Source organism: Drosophila pseudoobscura, chromosome 3 (genome assembly GCF_009870125.1).
Source record: "Drosophila pseudoobscura strain MV-25-SWS-2005 chromosome 3, UCI_Dpse_MV25, whole genome shotgun sequence".
Classification (NCBI taxonomy): domain Eukaryota; kingdom Metazoa; phylum Arthropoda; class Insecta; order Diptera; family Drosophilidae; genus Drosophila; species Drosophila pseudoobscura.
Genome location: NC_046680.1, coordinates 9,254,250 through 9,274,136, shown reverse-complemented (window position 1 = coordinate 9,274,136; position 19,887 = coordinate 9,254,250). Strand labels below are relative to the sequence as shown.

Here is a 19,887-nt window from a genome sequence, read left to right as displayed (position 1 = left end):
TATATAAATGTTAAAAGTAATATATAAAAGATCAGAGTAGATAAACGTTTTCTTGTTTAAATTTTATATTTTCAAAATTTGCGCCAAGTTTCATAGCTGCGAGTAATTTATTGTTACATCCCTGTTGACCGATTTCATCGCCAGGTGTCGTCTCTGTCAATCGTAACCGAACCGGTTCTCTTCCCAACACTGCAATGAGTCTTGAAAAACCGCGCCATCTGGTGGCAACATTTCCTTTGCCACATTGTCCTTTTACGAAATTCGCAACATTTTCGCGCTTCGAAAATTAGCAACATTTCTGAATATTTTCAGTGTGACCGAAAATTTGCAACCCCCCTAGTGAGATCTTAAAACATCGATGTCTGCTACTATCTGTCGCTTCCCCATCTCTCTCAAAATCATGTCCCATCTATCTCAATATTTCTCAAAATTTGTAAATTTTGAAGACGAAGAAGACGATTTCTAGTAATTTCTAGTTGGCCAGGACTGTTGTCACCGACGATGCGGCAGACACCGAGGACGCGTCGGATAAATGGCCGGAAAATTCTCCACTGTCCGTAGATAAGTCAAAGTCATCAGTGTCGTCGCTGCTGAAGTAGTAGTGTAGTGTGGGCTGCGCGTAGTCGTGATCCGGTAGGTGATCCGGTCAGAGCGTCAGTGTCCGATTCCGCGTCGGTTTCAGTTTTGTTTAGTACTAAAAACTACAATAACTCATTATATTTATTAACATGGTCATTTAATACATGGCAAAGCGCAGACTTAAGTGACTTAAGTAAAAAATAGATAGATAGATTAAATCCTTTTCGCTCATTAACTTTCAAACAATTTCTATTTGGCGCGCACCACTTGTATCCAGTCGATAGTATCGATAACCGAACTTGAATCGGGTAAGGCGCTCCTTAAACCGGTTGACAGACCATTTTCGTTAAAACCTCTTTTTGCGCAAAATGCAATAAAAGCAAGTGTTTAAAATAAAACAGTCAATTAGAAAATATGTTCATTAATTGGATAAAATTATGTGGGCATGGCTAAATCTTCCATATAGCTGATATTCGACGGAAGATCTAAATTGAGGGAATCGTCGTATTTGTTGAATCGGTAATGGCCCGGTTGACAACATTTAAATCCTTGTCTCTCACATTCAAAAAAGTTAGATTTGGCGCGCACCACTCTGTATATTTTGAAAATGAGACCGTATGTACTGTAGAAACTGGTTTTCGCCGCGCTCCCATGTGGTGTTTTTTAGTGCTAAATGGTATTTTTGTCATCTATTAATTTAATTTTCAATGTTATATAATAATCCAATAAATGCAAGTATTTTGAATAGGCCAATCATGTATAGAATTGATTCATAAATCGTGCAAAATTGAGTGGGCATGGCTAAATATTCCATATAGATAGTATTATTCAACGGAACAAAGAATATGAGAAATTTTGAATTCGCCGCAATTCGCCGCAGTTCGCCGCATTTCACCCCAATTCGCTTTAGCAACAATGAGTCTCATTCCATACACAAATGTTGCGCATTCCATACACAAAAGTTGCGGCAACATTTACTTGAAAACCGTTTTTTGGTCAAAATAAAATACATAAAGGTAATTAAAAGAAGCAATCTTGTAGAAAATGTATTTATCTATGGGATAAAGCTAAGTGGGCAAATCTATATAGCTTGAAATATAGGCAATACCCGATTCGCCGCAGTTTCGCTATTGCAACAATGAGTCCCATTCCATACACAAATGTTGCTAACTCCATGCACAAATGTTGCTAATTCCATGCACACATACCCTGTGGCAAATGGATGTTATAGAATTGTGAATACGTTTGTCTTCCAAGGCTCAGGATCGAGATAAATATATACAAGATACTAATAAGCCACATGAATAAGTTAAAAACATATCAATTTGAGAAAAGGTCTTAATAAATTACGTTTGATCTTCATATAAAATTAGCGAAATAGGGTGTACAAAGGGCTATACACGCATCACGTCTTCAAATACCAGCAACATTGCGATTCTTTTTTGGTTGGACTTTTTCGTTTAACCCTGATTACAATAAATACAATAAAAGCAAGGATAAAAAACTATCCAATCTTGTAGAAAATTGATTCAGCAATCGTATAAAATTATGTGGGCATGGCTATATGTTCTATATAGCTAGTAATATTCGTCGGAATAAAGAATTGAGCAATTGGAATGATACTCGTTTGTTTATGCTACTGTTGTATGAACATAAGTGCCTTGTGCGTCTGCCTACAGTGGCTTCAAATGACAGTAAGTCCTGATGTCACAGGGCACTCCCAAAAACAGCCGCTGTTCCACGGCTATTCCGTGCTTTCCACCTTCTTCGCATTTACAGTTAAAGTCGAGCCACAGAGTCTGCAGCGATGCCGAAACGACCAGCGGCGCCCTTTGGCGCAGTTGTGGCCCACTACTCCCTGCCTCAGCCACCAGAAGACGAATTTCATAGGAAAACAATTGAAAAAGGAGGAAAAAGAACAGACCCTGGACGGCATCTGGACACCGGGTTCTTCAGGATTCTGGCGTCTGGTGCGATGGAGACGCGTCCTCGAGACGCGTCGCGGGTGCATGTACTTGAACAGAGTCGCCTCGGACTCCATAAGCAGCGCCACGCGGTTTCCCTGTATCAGGACTACGTGTACTGGAGCGACTGGAGCACCGGGGACTTTGATCAAGACTGGCCAGAGCCGCAGCCTCGCTAAGGACGTGGCCTGCATCCCTCCCAGCTCCCAGCGTGGATGGCAGCCGTCGTGCTTTGTGGAAGGGGGGTGGAGAAGCCGCGTTCCCTCGTCCTCGAGACGCGTCGCGGGTGCATGTACTTGAACAGAGTCGCCTCGGACTCCATAAGCAGCGCCACGCGGTTTCCCTGTATCAGGACTACGTGTACTGGAGCGACTGGAGCACCGGGGACTTTGATCAAGACTGGCCAGAGCCGCAGCCTCGCTAAGGACGTGGCCTGCATCCCTCCCAGCTACGACGGACTGCCCGAATTAGCTGCTGCCGGTGTCCGGCAAGATTATCCGTGCCCAGGTGGAGCTCTCTCTCCCTATTCAGCTGTGTTCTAAAACGTTGCCTCTTATAGCTTCCTGGGCGAACTCGCCGAAGCCTCGAAGCGTCTGCTCTTCTGGACAGATATCAGCAGCCATCAGGCCATCATTCGGGCCCGAGTCGATGGCAATGAGCATGTGGACCTGGAAGAAGTCACGACTCTGGCCTTAGACCAACAGTCCGATATCCCATGCGTATCGATGTTAGTAAGCAACCAATATTTGGACACCTTTGGACACTTGTAATCTCCTGTTCCCCCTTTACAGAAAAATCCGTGCTTCCATGCACATCTCGCAGGTCTCTGCCTTCGGGAGATTTGTGTCGGACGATAAGACCGGACTGGAGAGGAGCGCAATCACACCTGTCTGCACAGTCGCACAAAGTGTTTCCACATCTGCATGGCCAGCGGGGTATGACACGCAGTATTCACGACGTATGCTCGTGCCAGATTCTGATGCTCTGATGCTACTGGAGGGCAAGGAGAACTACGGCGTCTATCCGGACAGATAATTTTAAGTGGCGGGAGTAGTGACATAAAGAACGACTGTATATCCGCCTTCTGGCGCTGTGACGAAAGGACTGCCCGGCGGATCACTTCAGCTGACAGTCAGCCGAGGGCAGAGACAAGGCTCTGATCTGCGATGGTACCAAATAAGCACGGAAGAAGTCAAGCCTTCTACATATATTCCCTGAGGCAAATCCTGCTTTTATGGCGAAGTTGCTAGCATCTGGCTATCCCGTTAACGAAACAGCAGTCAAGTTTTTAGCGGAGTATGGTCGGAGAGGCATAGGGATCCGTGTACGTCGGACCAGATAGAGCTACGTCGGAGCTCAGTTAAAGGTTGAGCTGGCCAACGCTTTCAGCAATCTTGCGGGACCGGATTTATTTATTTATGGTAATAAACTCATTCCACACCACCCAAGAGGTCGAGTTTTTGGCGCGTTTTTTTTAAAGTGGTATCCCCAATAGGCCTAATCCACTATATTTACTTTTAGGGCGGGGCATCGATCGTCGGGGTGTCTGAAAGTATGAAGTTATTAACAATAAATGTAATATTAATCGTCGAATTTGTACTTCGACAGGACCTAGGGCTTCCAGCCAACTTGCAAATTAAGTAAAACTTTGAAAAAGAGATTTTCTACGCGGTTCCTTGAGCTAATAGAGCTAGAGTGCCGACTAAGCGGGCTATAAAATAGAGTGCATCCTCTTGAAATTCATTAGGCTGGCTAATGTGGGATGCATAATCTACAATGTCCGCCGCAAGCCTTTTAATGATGAAACCCATTGCTTCGAGCTTATTGGAATTTATGTCCCTTAGCTCCAATGGGGTTGCGCGCGGAACCAAAAAAAATTTGTCAACCATCATTCTGATGTTGAATAGCTCTGTTGTATAATAATCATGATACTCCGTGGGGACTATTGGGTGATAATCTGGCAAATTATCAAAGACGTCCCTCCAATTCGTTGGCGTGAAGCTCGAATTGTATAAATTTCTAAGAATGATATCGGAGAAGGGCGCTTTTTTGCTGTTGTAAAAAATCCTATCTAGATGGGGGAAATCCCACAAAGGTGGAAAGTTCCAATTGGCATTTGAGACGGCTAGCCCATTGGCTGGGCAACCATCGCAGACAACAGCCATTAGGTTGTCTGCTAGGCCCATATCCACAGTCCTTTGCAGGACGATACTTAAGGCCGCGTTTATTTTTTTTAAGCCCAGTTTAGAACGGGCACCATCAATCGGAAGTGCTTGAGCTATGGGCACCACACGCAAGTAAATGAAACGGAAGCTAGTTCCGTCCACTTTGAAGCCAGCTATTGCTAGCACTTTCCAGCGTGGTGGAAATACAGTCAAGAGCAGTGGGATGTGGTACTCATCGAAGATGAGTACAAATGGCTGACCAGTAAAAACCGAAAGGTTTGATAGTAGGTCTATTTTTCCACGTTTGAGCTCTTCGACGTGCCCTGGTCGCTCGACATGCCGAATGGCTCTTTTAATCACTACTAGCGGTTGGTTCAACGGTTTTACCGCGTTGAAGGAATGTATAATTTGTTTGAAGCTACAGTACATAGTGACAACGGACTTAAAAGAATTGAAATGGCAGGATCTGAAAAGAAAATCCGGTAAATTTATGTATGCTGCCCTATATACCAAGCTATATGGGTGGTGGTGAAGGACGCCATCACATCTTCGTCGAGTGCCATCCTTTCGAGTACGATGGGCGCGAGCCGGAGAAAGAGCTAGCCACCAGCGACAGCGTGGGAGGAAAAGCTTTGCGGCTTTACCGCGCACAGATCACTAGGAAACACAAATGGGACGGACACATATGTGTCCAGAAACAGCCGTTAACGGGACATTATTGGTGGCGTCCCAAGTTAGATTTTAAACAAATTATCAAATAACACTCACTTCGATAGGCTAACGGCACAATTGAAAAGCAGGTAAGGAGGCAGGTCTTCTCGCAGTTTGTGAATAGAGTTGAATTGTTTATCCAAAATCGCAGGAATAGCTGGCGGCCGGCCTCTTTTGAAAGTGTGAGTGTGTTTGTGCAAGAAAAACGGATGGACCGATAGGCGATATTTTTTGTATCGATACTTATACTTTCGATATTGGATAATATAATATACTTTTTAACTCGGCAACGCGACTTTAATTATTATATTATATTTATATATTATATTTAATTATACTTATTGGTGTTCTTGTTGTTTTTAGAGGGGAGACAATTGCGTTGATGGGCATGAGAAGTGCAAAAGTGGGATGTTCCGTGCTCTGTATCGTGAAAATATATCAATAGAATGCGATTAAATTTAACGTACAGCTATCGTGTAAAGTGTCCCCACTATCAACTTGTTGCTTCACACACCTTTGCGCCAAGATGAAAGTGAAATGCACAATTTGGGAGTGGACTACAACGGAAGAAGGAGATGCGAAAAGAAAGAAGGAAACGTATGAACACGAACACGAAAGTCCACCAAAGCCTCCAAATTTTCCACCAAAGCCACCAAATTGTCCGCCAAAGCCACCAAATTTTCCGCCGAAGCCAAATAATTTTTCACCAAAGCCTAATAGTCCGCCTCCACAAACTCCCTCCATAAGTCCAGATCATATCGAAAGAATGCCTCCAACCCCTAAACCGCCACCAAAAGACGACTCTGGCTCAGATTCCGAAATAGGAGAATGGAGTGGTATCGTAACCCCAAGGCACGACGTAGCCAGCGTGTCGTCAGTGCGGACGGTGGAGTTGATTATAAATGTTTACGGGATTCTCCTAAAATCAAAATGTACATCCGTTTTAAAAAAAGTGAAAAAGGAGCCATTGACGCCTGGAGACAGGAAGTTAATCAGAAAAGCTATTACGGCGTTTTATTCTGAACAAAATGTAAAGTTATCCATGTCAAAGTCTCGCCAACTTGTTAACGAAATAACCGAGTTATTTCCCAATGAAATAACTTCCAATTGGACCAGCGGGAGACAAGAACGTGTAAATTTCTACAACAATATACAGTCGAAACAGTATGCGCTAAAAAAGAAGCCTAAGGCTAAAAGTATACCGCCATCCAACGCTGCTGTAACACTCTGCTGCCATGCAGACAAACTAACATGCAGCACCTGCGCGGAGTTCACCTGCACAAAATGCAGTGCATCGTGCAATAAGTGCACCCAACTGATATGCAGCACTTGCGATTTTTCCAAAAGAGCATTGTAAGTCTATCTATCTTTTTCTAACATTCTAACAAATCTAATATGATCTCTAATGTCTCTTCCACAGAAATCTGGAACTGCTTTGCCAAATGTGCGAAAAGTTCCAGGACTAAAATTCCGACTTCAATATTACTCCATTATTTTATTATATTATTATTATATTATTAGAATTATATTATTATATTATATTATTAATAAATTGTTTGTGCTTAGTAGTTTTAGTCTCAGTCTTTAGTCTTCAATGTATTCGAATGGCTCTGGTGGCCTTGGCGATAAAAAGTAAACGCAATTATCACCCGGAAACCTTCCACGCAGATGCTATAACGTTAGATAACGCCAATCAATCAATATAAGCGCTGAAATCTGAAGAGTAGCCAGTAGATTTTAAAGCCCTAAAAGTATGTGTAAGAGGGTGAAATGAGCACGGACTCCTCGCCAACTGCGTTGCCAACAACGCCTCCGCCCCCTAGGCCCCTTTAGGTATACAAAGGCCTAGACTAGGGCTTACACGCAACATAGCGACTGTTTTTTTTGTTGAACTATTTACAATAAATACAATAAAGGATTAAAATTTATCCAATCTTGTAGAAAATTGATTCATTAATCGTATTAAACTATGTGGGCATGGCTAAATATTCTATATAGCTAATAATATTCGACGGAATCTCTAAATTGAGCAATATGGTGTCCAATCCTTGCCGGAGAACTATTAACCTATTAAAAGCCAAAGGGGTATCTCAATTTTCCACCGAAAACAATGAAAATTTAATGATGTTAGCGCAGTTCAGGTGGAAATATAATTGTTTTTTTTTTAAGTTCAGATGAAAGATTGCATGAATCTACAAGAAGAATTTACAATCGTTAATATTTGCCGCCATTCACCTCAAGTAGTTGAACTATTTAAATAGGGGGGGCTTTAGTGGGCTAAGGTCGGTTTTTCATCATACTAGAGGCTATTGTTGTTGAGAACCAACATTGATTCAAAAATAATCAAAGTCAAGTATTTAAAATAAGCCTGTCAATTAGAAAATAGGTTCACTAATTGGATAAAATTATGTGGGCATGGCTAAATGTTCTATTCAGCTAGTAATATTCCACGGAATATCAAAATCGGAATATGTAAAATAGAACTTGAATTCATCGATATATTTACGGTATATTTTTAAAATGAGACGGTATATTTTAACGATAAGTCCGCGGATCGTCGCTTCGTCGGTTCATTCAATTTTCGCACTTCACTTCTATTTATTTTCCGAATCTGCTGCTGCTGCTGCTGCTTACAGCTCGACCTATTCTAAAGATAATGCAACAGGAACAGCAGTGAATAATCACTGATAACCCGCTGGCCTGACTGCCAGTGTTCCTCCCTGCTCTGTGTGTGCGTGTAACGGAATTTAAGGATACGACCTACGATTTCGAAGAGCAGTTATAGCATCCCCTATAATATATGTACGGACTGTTGAATTGAATTAGTCAGAAGCAACAATTACAAACAAAATCCAGTCCTCGTACCACCGTTATCCTTATTTGGCGTGCGTGTGTGTGTGTGCGTGTGTGCGGTTCTCGTGTACGGGTGTGTGTTCGAAACGAAACTAAGGCGAGGAGGGAAGACAACAAAACGGTTGGTCTGTGCCATTCAACAACCTCTTTGTGGCAGTATCGATTTTCCGTTACATCGTTATACACACACATTTGACCGACTTCGCAGCCAGCTATTACGCACACGCCACCCCACCCCACCCCACACGCCCCAAGCCCCTCCTTAAGTTTAGCGCGGTGCGAGCAGGCGGGTTGATGCGCGGCAGCAGCAAGCAGAGCCAGAGGCAGAGCTAATCTGTTGGCATAGTGTGAGCGAATTTGTTGCATCTTGGCGGCACTGGAGGCATGTTTATTTGGCACTTGTCAGTCGCCGGACGGACAAACCATTTAGGTGAGAGCCACCACTTCCACAGCGAGCGTAACCAGGCACGGCGGCAACAATAGGAGCGATCCCACTGTACGTAAGGCTCAATTGCGGGCAATTTATATTTAATCCACGATTCCACAACCCAAATAAAATCGCGCATTGTGCGCTTAATTTGCGTTTCGCTGTTGTTGTTGTTGCTGCGCCGGATTTCAATGAATGTACCGAGCATTCACACACATTCTCTGCTCTCCGCTCTCCACTATCCATTCTTCTCGACAGGAATACAGCAATAACCACTGTAAATAGCATCATCAGCATCCACTGCAGGCACAGCATCCACAACATCCACAACATTTACAACATCCACGGCACCTTGGTAATTTTCCGTGAGAAAGCTCAACATCCAAGATCCACATCGACATCGGGATCCACCAGTAGATGTTCACCATGATCCAGTTGAAGCAACTACAGCTCCCCTTCAGCCACGCAGCGTTATTACTGATGCTGGCGGCGGTGGTGGGCGTGGGCCAGGCGGGGTCCCAGAACACACCGCAACAGCAGGTGTGTCCGGAGCAGGGCGACATCTCGCCCTGCATCTGCACGGTGAAGAAGAACGGCCTGGACATACTCTGCGAGACAACGGACTTGGCGCACATCACCAAATCGATGGGCACACTCAAGGGCAAAAGTCCCATAATTTTCTACTTGAAGTTGCGCCACAACAACCTGCCCAAGCTGCAGGGATTCGTTTTCCTGGCCCTGGACATTCGCCACCTGACCATACACAACAGCAGTCTGGCGACCATCGAGGAGAATGCTCTCAGTTCCTTGGGTGAGTGGTTCAAAAAGCTATATTATAGAAGCTCAGTACCGTACCATCTTCATTCTCTCCTGCCATGTCCCGTTACAGGCACTGGACTCACACAGCTGGACGTATCGCTGAACCAAATGAAAACCGTGCCTTCGCAGGCACTGCAGCATCTGTTCCACCTGTTGATCTTGAACCTGAACCACAACAAAATCACCGTGATCCACAACAACGCCTTCGAGGGACTAGGAACACTGGAGATTCTTACGCTCTATGAGAACAGGATCACCCAGATAGACCCCGAGGCGTTCCGCGGACTGGAAGGGTAAGTTTATCTATCCTTGATTGTGTGTTCGTTCTGCATCTAAAATCGCTGGGACTTGCAGAAAATTGAAGCGTTTGAATCTGGGTGGTAATGATTTAAGCAGAGTTCCCCAAAAGTCCCTGTCTATATTGGACACGCTGAAGAAGCTGGAAATACAGGAGAACAAGATCCGCTCCATCATTGAGGGTGACTTTGAGGGCTTGGTCAACCTCGATTCCTTGATTCTGGCTCACAACATGATCACCACAGTGCCTGCAAATGTCTTCATACACCTTACCCAGCTAAATTCTCTGGAATTGGAGGGCAACAAGATCAGCGTTATCGATAAGGATGCGTTTAAGGGCTTGGAGGGTAGGTTTTCCACCACCATTACCTCTTGCCTTAAATTTCTGATATTTTCCGAACTCCACCTCATTTAATCCTCAGAGAACCTGCAGTATCTGCGCCTAGGAGACAACCAGATCCATGCCATTCCCAGCGAGGCCCTGCGCCCACTGCACCGTCTTCGCCATTTGGATTTGCGGAACAACAACATTAATGTCCTGGCCGATGACGCCTTCACCGGATTTGGCGACTCGCTCACGTTCCTCAACCTCCAGAAGAATGAGTAAAGCTGCCACGCGATATCACATACGGAATACTCCTACTTATCCTATTTTGATCCGTTCTGCATTCCAATTTCAGCATTAAGGTGCTGCCAAGTGTGCTGTTTGAGAACCTAAACTCGCTGGAGACCCTGAATCTGCAGAACAACAAGCTGCAGCGCATTCCCCAGGACATCATGGAACCGGTCATTGATACCCTACGCATCATCGATATCACGGGCAAGTCATGGGCATCCAGATCCTGTGAAGCACACAAACACAGCAAAGAAAACTAATCTGAATTGATTGCAGATAATCCGCTGAACTGCTCCTGCGAATTGACCTGGTTCCCCAAGCTGCTCGAGGACCTGAAGAACAAGGATGACGAAATGTCGCAGAAGAAGAAGCCGCTGTGCCACATGTCGCTGGACAACCGCGAGTACTTTGTGCAGGCCATGCCCACCGAAAAGATGCACTGCGCCGGCCTCAATGTGAGTCCCTCACCCACGAGCGGCGGTCTGATGCGGATACTGCAAGTGAACCTTCTGGCCCAAATTGCCATGTGTAGCGTGGCGTTTCTGATTAGCGTTTAATCGCTTCCGATCTGATCCGATCTGAAGCGGGTCCCCAGTGTAGTTAGGTCCGGAGACCACTTTTCCATGTGGGTCAGTTTCATATCCAGATTCAGATTCAAGCACAGTGATAGAAGTTGATGGGGAGTCCTCGATTGCGGGCTCCCCATTCAATACAAATCGATTCGAACCAATTCGATGATGAGACCATAGAAAATCCCACAAAAAAGAAATACCCATAGACCTTTTGTACGTCTGCAAACCATTTCTGTGTTGTTGTATTGTATATTTTCTTATAGATTATAGTGAATCCGTGAATTATGCAACTCTGCCAATTATTAGACCCAAAAAGCACGCTTTTGAACCGTACCATACTGTTCGCTCGGCCTGCAGCCTACCCACCACACCAGCAGCAAACATCACCAGATCAGCCAATCCAGAGCGACTTGTCCATTTCTGTGTCTGTTCCCCCCACCTCCACTCTGTTGAATTGATGCACCAACAGACAGACACCACAATCCAGTCCACAGTTGCAACATCATCAGCATCTACAACACGAGACACATGCACAGTAGCTCGACAGCGACGCGCTCCCAGCTCGCTCTCCTGGAAAAGCCCGGGAGAAGGGCGTTAGATGATAGCATCCCTTACATATCGATACGGATAAAGCTTAGACCTAAGACTTGAACTCAAACATATCAGATTTTGTGACGCAGAATCAGAAGCAGAAGAATTGTTACGTTTAAGCAGCGACAGAACATTATTGTTACGATTACATTTGCATACGAGCATTACATGTTATTTCGTATTGTGTACATACTTACTCGTATCTATGATATTCCCATATGTGCACAGGTGCACTGGCACCTATATATGTATTTATTATGCGTAGTTTATCGTCGTTTTGTCGTCGGTGTTGTGAGATACAATCATTATAAGCAAGTTTTCTTCGTTTCCTGACCTGTTCCCTTCCTGCACCCGCCCCAGCCACCAAAGCAGCTTACAAGCAATCTAACCTAGTCGAAATTGTCAAATCTATATATATATAAAGATATATATAATTATATGCATCGCAACCCAATGCGGTTCCACTTTGGGCGCCGGTCAGGAAAATATGCAAAAAGGCAAGGCGATCAGGCGAAAGGAATAGATAAGAACAAATCATTTGCATCAATCACCAAGAACTGATTATGGAATAAGTAGTTTGTACTCTTTATTTGTGAGAAACATGGGGCAAGTACTGCAAATTATAACTGCAGTCGACATTCAGCCCACTTCCAACTTCCAAATCCCTACGTCCCCCTCCTGTGTGCCCCCCATATGATCCCTATATGCATATCGTTGTATTGTTATTATCGTGACATATCAAGAGCTCCAAGTGCACGCACTGGATGACTCGACACGCACCTAAAATATAGGCATTTTATAGAATTTACTTACAATTTTAAAACATATGAAAAGTTGATATTTACGCGAACGCAATGGAACCGAACACACAAAGAATATTAACAAAGTGTATGCAAAGTGGAATTTTTGAAATGTTTTTATACATATACCTACTTTTAGATACACATACAGACATGCATATGAATTCTGTCTATTCGAACTAAGTTGTAATCTCCATTAGAAATTAACATTACATTACCATTAACATTGACACTGACACTCACACTGATATTTTCTGGTTTCCGCCGGGTTAGCTAGCAGTTGGAACCGTACCATACCCACTCCCCATCGGCCAGTCCGAGGCTTCGGTCAGTAGCCACTCTCTGGTGGACGGGGAAGTGGTGCTCCAGCGGCTCGCCAACCCGACAGGCTATCCAGACAGAAGGAGAACTCTGTCGAAAGGGATCAGAAATATTTTCAAGAGAATGCGCTATACCACCAAATCGGGTCAGTATTTTTGGCAACAGCTGTTCTCTTCAAAATATTGTAGAACCCCAGCAGAGAGTGGGTAACGAAAGATGCTTTCCATAGGAGGAGCTATGTCTTCTCAGCCGAAATAATAAAGAATCCATGATGGTTACAAATGAAAGCAAACGTTTCCTTTATTTCTGTCATACTGTCCGATTTTAGTCACATAGCCCGGAAGTACAGGGTCCTTGGCACCTCGAAACCATTAAACGGACTGGCAATAGGCACCGTATAAGCACCCATGTTGGGGAAGCCAATCAGATCGCCTCGGTTCAGGTTGGGTAGCCGCAGGTCCTCCGAGATCTGAAAAGAAGAGATGTATTGAAGGCTGTAGCTTCAATCAGAAGAGGGGGAAACGGAACCCCTACCTTGTCCAAGGCATCACAGCTGGGACCCCAAATCAAGGATTTGAATTCGGGGAAGGCCTCGGATTCATCCTAGAAAGATATGATACTTGGGTTGAGCAGCGAATTCCCTGGATTCCCAGGTGATACTTACCAAATAATGCTCAGGCGTCACCACCTGATGGTCGTAGAGAATGCAGTTGAAGGAGCCGTAGACTCCGTCATTCAGGTAGTACATAATAGTGTCCAGCTTTCCGGCCTCATTGCGCACCTCACGTTTGGCATGGATCTTGCAGACCAGCGTGTAGGCGGCCGCCACGAAGAAGCGTCCGGGTTCGGCAATGATCTGGACGCGATCGTCTGGGAAGTGGCGCTGCACTGAGGTGTTGACAATCTCCGCTATCTGCAAAGTACTTCTATTAGTATCCGTAGCTTCGGTGATTCGGGGTCGGGTAAACCTTTTGGAATTTGCCATCATCGCTGCCGGGAAAGCCGCCACCTATGTCCAGAAAATTCATGTCATAGCCCAGCAGCTCTCCGAACTTGAAAATGTTCTTGGCCTTCTTGATGGCCCGATCGTAGGCCTCCAGCTCGCTGCAGCCGGATCCCACGTGGAAACTGGTGCCGGTCACCTTCAGGTCGAGCGCCTTGGCCAGCAGCATCAGCGCCGTGGCGTCCGCGTCCGCATCGCAGCCGAACTTGTCGCCAAGCGGACACTGGGACTCCTTTGCCTCGCTCTTGAAGCGCACAATCAAGCTGCGAGAGAGATCAAACGATAAGAGTTTAGTCGGAGAGATAGGATCGAACACTTATGTACTTGGACTGGGGATAATGCTTGTGCAGCTTGTAGATCTCGAACTCATTGTCCACCGTGCCATTGGCCACCCGATGCTGTTGGGCGTACTCCAGGTGGCTGACGGGACGGCAGGGATTGGCGAATATAATCCGCTCAGGCGCTACATCCAATCCCAGAACCTGCAACAAAATGGCACTTGGAATCCGCCTCGGACATCAATGATCTTTGTGGATTTTTCTCACCAATTTGACCTCGTTCTTGGAGGCACAGTCGAAGCCGGCGCCGAGTTCCGCTAGCACCTTGACAATCATGGGATCGTCATTGCATTTGACGGCATAGTAGGGGGTGATTCGGGGAAGATACTTCACCCAGAGATTGTATTTCCGCTCCACACTGGACAGATCGCAGATGTTGAGGGCCGCGTCCACGTTCTGCAGACTGGCCTGCTCCTCGATAACCCTGCGAATGTTGAGCTCGTTCTCGTAGTATGTGATTTCCTGGATTCCGCTTGCCATCTTTGCACGGCTCCCCACTCAGAATGCGACTGATCGAGAACGATTGAGGCCTCGAGTGCCTTGGCTTGTCCGACTTATAGCTGATAAGAATAGTATCAGTCATTGGAGCACGACTAGGGTCCGAATCCGAACAGACTTGCGAGCCATTTAAGCTGGAAAGTGAATGCGGTCGTTGGCTCCGGGGAACGGAACAATGAGGCTCTAATTAGCAGCAAAGGTCAAGCGATAGCGCCGTCCGTTACAATTCCATTCCACGCAACTCACATCCCTTCTTGCGTCCTGCCTCGTGCCTGATATTTTGCAGAATGGGAAATTTACAACCAACAATATTTGGCATCGTAAATAATTTTAATGCCCTCGAACCGCTGGCCGAGCATGTAAAACTAATAAAATGTAAATTTTCAACAGCGATTGCGGCGAGGCCATCATCAAGACGTGCATAATTGACACTTGCCCGAGGACACTCTCCGGTCCACTCCAGGGCCTGCCACAATCGAGCCGTGTCAAACCCCTCCACACACCCCTAACAAATTCCACGGCAATGACCATAAAAATAGTAGAGTGCGTGTCCTGGAAGGAGGAGGTGAATGGCAGGGGAGGATTGCGGTCTGTTCTCCTGACAAATCGAGCGCAACCCCCTCGAGGGCACATCGAACGGCAATTAAAAATTAAAATCCAACTTTTGTAATCGATATTGGCAATTGCGGCGCTCTTCATTCTGCACTCTGCTCTCTGCACGGCCCTACACTGCACTTTCCAATCGGCTTTGGCGGAGATGGGTCTATCAATCAACTGTTAATTGGGCAACTTCATCAATATCTTCCGCCTCTGATCGGACACTGCACGGCACCCTTTCGGGCCGCAGGCAAGGAGTATCTCTTTAAAAAGAATGGCCCAAAAGAGAGCCCAGAATGACAACTGTCAAAAGTCAGAGTCGAAAATATTGAGCGATGACCAAAAAGGGATCTTGTCACGCTCAAGAGCCAGAAAGATGGGATTGTGACTGTCGGTGCGAGTGCCGAATCATCGCGATTTGATTGCAATTTGCTGCGAGTGTCATCGTTCACACTGGATTTTATTTCAGTTTTCAATTCGATTTCAAAATAGTCCCGAAACCACAGCAATGTCCTGTGTCCTGTGTGCTGCTCCTTGCTGCACAGCCCTCACTTTGAGTGATGTGACAAATCGACGTAAAGTGCTATCCGAAAGTGTTTCCATTCTCAAACGGCAATGGGTTCGACATCCAAATAAAAAGTGAACTCGAATGGAAAAACTGGTTTGGATATTTACACGGAAATGCATTTAAATCATTTGCTTAATTTGCTTGAAATTTACATGCAAATGTCATTAATTAGGACACACGGGGCCGGCGTCAGTCCCTTGGGTTCCCATAGCAATTGATTCAGAGTTTAAATCCATTTCGATTTCGATTCTGGGTCCAGTCTCTAGCACTCCTCTATTCAAATTTTTCCTTGCTGAAGTCTTAGGTGATCCTTGTTTCAGTTGCTTCTCTATTCGGAATTAACCAGTCGTCTGTTCTTGATTTCATTATCATTTAGGCTCGGGTCGAGGGTTCAGACAGCTTTGATTTGCTTCCAGCACACTTTAAAGCTGATAAGGCAGACAAAAAGCAATGTAAGCAATATACAATGTTCCGGGTACGTATTTCTGCAGCTAAGTCCTGAAAAGTATCACAAGCATATACGAAGAAAGAGTTATATAGGTCTGCATATCGTATACTATACAGTTGGAAAGCCTTCCTGACTCATTGAAAGGAAATTGGAAAAAGGAAACCCTCTCCGGAAATAGTTTCATAAAAAACTTTCCCTCGAGACTCATGGCGCCCACAATACCGCACGAAGCCAATAATCGGAGTGCAGGACCTACCTTCGGCCCAGCATATTACTGGGTTAGGGGGGGGGGGCCCAACCACTTGACCGGCCATTCGAGGGCACTCTGACGAGGAGGATGATTGTGGGCTGTCGGGTCTAGGTTCGGTTTAAGTACCGCTATTACCGCATTAGGCGAACCCCTCCTCCCCTTCGAGATTCCGCAATCTGTGCGCTCGCTGTGGCCTGGTCATGTTCTGCGGATTATACTGCGCCTGTGCCGACTGTGGCGTCGCGTGGGGTCGTCTCTCAGCTGGAATTTGCAGTGGCTGCCATGAGTCATGTGCTACACGACCGAGCCAGGCTGTCCTTGCCTGCTCCACCTGCAAGCCGCCGACGTCGCCAGCGAGTGTTCAATTCCCATTTCAGTTTCAGTTTTGTTTGGTTAGGCCAAGGTACTGCAGCAGCTGTCGCGATGAGGCATGCTCCTGTCAAAGCCGCAACGTTTAGGCAACAACAATAGCAGCAATAATTGCACAGTTCTGCCTTATTTTTGGGAAGCAAACAAAGGAACACCGAGGGAAAGAGCCGCAGAATGTCCCATTTGCTGAGGCGCACCAAAAAGTCCTGTCTGAAGGTGAGTGGGAGGTGGGGAGGTGGTGGCCGAGGGAGTGGGCAATCGATAAAAAATCGATGCCCCTGAAGGCACTAAAATAACCATTTCACGAACACGCGGAACAGGAAACAAGGAACCTCCGCCTTCCGTGTAGTTTATTATTCATACGCCGCGTTGCCTGCTCATTTGAACGATTTATTTTTAACGACTTGCATTACAGTTGCTGCGCAGGATATCAACTTCAAGGCAACTCTTTGTCCAGCGTCTGGACGAGGAGGATGGCGACGAGGAGCAGGAGATGGAGCCGGCCGAGGGGGAGGCGTATCAGCAAAAGGATGTGAACAGCAATTGCCACACGGCAGAGGCCATCTACGAGGAGCTGCAGCTGAATGAGTGCAGTCCCAAGCCTGACCAACACCAACCTCAATCTCAACCGCAACCACAAGCCGTCCAACACTTTGAGTATGCCAGCGAGGCAGAGGAGGAGATGGAGAAGCAGCCGCACCTGCACTATCCGGAGGCTAAGCTCGACCTGAGGAGCAGGTACTTGCTCAGCTCGAGCAACTACGAGGTGCTAGAGTCCATCCCCGTCCCAGGCTCCGACATCGAGTTTGAGCGAGTGCCCTACAAGGCCAACGTGCGCTATCTGCGCCACACCCCGTCCAACTCCAGCCTGGATCTTCGCCAGGCGGAGGAGTCACAGAAGCAGCAGTCGCAGCCAAAAAAGAAGACGCAGCAGCTGCAACAGATGCAGACTGCAGCCAGATTCCATCCGTGCAGCATCAGCCTGGGGTCGAAGATCGAGGGAAACTACCACAACGTGATGATCATGGAGCCGCCGCACGACGACTACCCCATCGTCAAGTGGGACATCAATGGCAACTCAATGGACGACGAGAGCATTGATCGTTGGCAGCTGTCCACCCACTGGGATGACTTTGACAGTCGATGGCGTAGGGCAGCGACCGGTCACTCCCACAATCGATCCCAGTCGCAGTCGCAGAGGTCGAGCCACCAGTCGAGCTCCTGCACCCTGGAGACGTGGATCGATGAGACGGAGCCGCTTAGCCTGGGGCCCTTCGTCGACGAGCAGCAGAAGACCCAACAACCGACAGGAACACACAGTAATCTTTGCCTTAAGAGCTTCTAAATTCGGAATTCGGTGGCCTTTGACTTTGAACACCGCCCGAATTAATATAGATGTAACCAGATATGTGAGAAATACTTACCCCGCTACTTATGTAGATACATGTGAACGTGTACGAGTATTGTACTATATGGTAGACCGCAATTTTCATTATAGAAAGTTGTTGCTAGAAATCCATTAAAATAAAGTGTTTGCGACGCTCCTTTGGCTCCATACCTTGAATGCACTTCAAGCAATTTGTCTCTCCTGTCTCTCGAACCGGGGAGCACGAGCACCCCGAAGAACTCCCCGGTCCTCTCTCTCTCTCTCTTTCGCTCTACAAAGCGGACGGCGCACGACCTGCACGTGCTGAACATGCGTGAGAATCCCCGGACCTTTGGCTTTCCCACGAGCCACGAGCCACGGCTGCGATTTGGGTCTCGATTGCGAGTCCGTCGGTGGTGTGGTGCAAGTTCAACTCGTCGTGCACTATCCATCCACTTGATTAGGGGTGGGTTCCGTTCTCAGTTCCATAGTTGCCGCCGCTTAGAGATTGTCCCACGCTGGGCCTGGCATTGGCCATTAAACATTTTCACTTTACTTTTTGCTACATTTGAAACCTGAGCGACAGCATGCCGAATCAAATTAAAAGCACGTTTTTTATTATTTTCCATTTTCAATTCATTTCGAAATTGATATGAGAGCGCATTAATATCAAGCATACGCCACGGAAATGAATACAGTTTTGGGGGATCTGATCTGAATGGGTCAGCTTTTGTCGCGAATTGTTTGATGATGAGAATTTCGTGGGCGAGGGAATGGAATGCAATAGAAACTGATGGGGTGGGCAGACTTTTTACATTAATTTCTTCATTTTTAATTTCTTTTCAAGAGTTTCTAATCGCAATTACATTGAGAGATATCAGTGCGCATCCACAAATATTTGTTTCCAAGGTATGCAAAACGCTTGAGAAGATATAGACCAACAGCTGGTTCAGTTTATATCCGCAAATCTGGATATCTACAAACCAGGAAAAAATCCCTGAGTATTGAATAGTGGCACTGAGATTTATAAGTTTATACCCATAGATTTGCACCGAGAGTGGAAATTGTAAAAAGAAAGTGTTTCTCACTTACGTTTTACTATTAATATGAAAATATTTGATATAAGTATTTCATAATATATTCATAAATAAAATGAATATGTCTATATATACAATATATATTTCTTATAAATTTATGATATTTTCTTTATTTTAACTGCTTTATATTTTGCTTAAATATGATGAGTATTAAAGTAAATTCTATTTAATTTCACGAGGTTTTTACTTAAAACCGCATATTTAATTAAAATGAGGGTGCGTTTCTTATTACTCTGGTATATTTCGCTAGCTGTAGCTCTTACTACCATATTTTATTATGTTTTTTATAAGGGAAACAGAGAAAATACACTTTAAGGACAAGCAACAAGTTATCATTTACTTTAAAATATTAAAGAGAGCCAACAGAAGGGTAGCCCCAAGTTAAAGCAATTGAAAAGTACATTCATTAATGATTTTCCACTCTCCTTTTCTTGTTTCTACCATTTTCCGCTCTATATTTTACCCAAAAATAGATAATAAAAGGCTGAATGTCAATGTACTTCACCTGCTTGATTGCCTTGTAATTAAAATGGCCTCAGCACAAAGGAAATGTATCGATTTCATCTCAGGCACTAGGTCAACACACCGCCTTCGGGCACCTGTCCACGCATTCGTCTTATCTCGGCCCCCGGGATGCG

At 45.5% G+C, this 19,887-nt stretch overlaps 4 protein-coding genes across 8 annotated transcripts; 3 read left to right on the top strand and 1 right to left on the bottom strand.

The window, feature by feature from the left end:
• Positions 1–2,158: 2,158 nt before the first annotated feature.
• Positions 2,159–3,712, top strand: LOC6898335 (uncharacterized). The gene is made up of 5 exons (XM_033377540.1): positions 2,159–2,273; positions 2,359–2,603; positions 2,747–3,042; positions 3,103–3,270; positions 3,335–3,712. Exons 1-5 carry the CDS (start codon positions 2,213–2,215, stop codon positions 3,576–3,578), a joined length of 1,014 nt encoding a protein of 337 aa, XP_033233431.1. The 5' UTR covers positions 2,159–2,212; the 3' UTR covers positions 3,579–3,712.
• Positions 3,713–7,964: 4,252 nt separating this feature from the next.
• On the top strand, positions 7,965–13,002 carry LOC4804032 (slit homolog 2 protein). Of its 5 annotated transcripts, none has more exons than XR_001452141.2 (8): positions 7,965–8,702; positions 8,958–9,510; positions 9,589–9,811; positions 9,873–10,162; positions 10,238–10,418; positions 10,496–10,635; positions 10,708–11,060; positions 11,267–13,002. XR_001452141.2 is itself a non-coding variant. In XM_001360624.4 (8 exons), exons 2-8 carry the CDS (start codon positions 9,117–9,119, stop codon positions 11,282–11,284), a joined length of 1,425 nt encoding a protein of 474 aa, XP_001360661.3. In that variant the 5' UTR covers positions 7,965–8,702; positions 8,958–9,116; the 3' UTR covers positions 11,285–13,002. The 5 variants fall into 5 exon arrangements, 3 of the variants coding, with proteins under 3 accessions (XP_001360661.3, XP_033233791.1, XP_033233792.1); XR_004468697.1 differs by having other exon boundaries at positions 10,708–11,216; XM_001360624.4 differs by having other exon boundaries at positions 10,708–10,886.
• On the bottom strand, positions 12,985–14,577 carry Odc1 (Ornithine decarboxylase 1). Its single transcript, XM_001360623.4, has 6 exons — positions 14,264–14,577; positions 14,043–14,200; positions 13,684–13,981; positions 13,380–13,628; positions 13,250–13,318; positions 12,985–13,184 (listed from the first exon to the last, which is right to left on the bottom strand). The coding sequence occupies exons 1-6, from the start codon at positions 14,534–14,536 to the stop codon at positions 13,044–13,046; spliced, it is 1,188 nt and encodes a 395-aa protein (XP_001360660.2). The 5' UTR covers positions 14,537–14,577; the 3' UTR covers positions 12,985–13,043.
• A 2,173-nt stretch (positions 14,578–16,750) lies between these two features.
• Positions 16,751–18,360, top strand: LOC4804029 (uncharacterized). Its single transcript, XM_001360622.4, has 2 exons — positions 16,751–17,002; positions 17,202–18,360. Exons 1-2 carry the CDS (start codon positions 16,961–16,963, stop codon positions 18,129–18,131), a joined length of 972 nt encoding a protein of 323 aa, XP_001360659.2. The 5' UTR covers positions 16,751–16,960; the 3' UTR covers positions 18,132–18,360.
• The last annotated feature ends 1,527 nt before the right edge of the window (positions 18,361–19,887 follow it).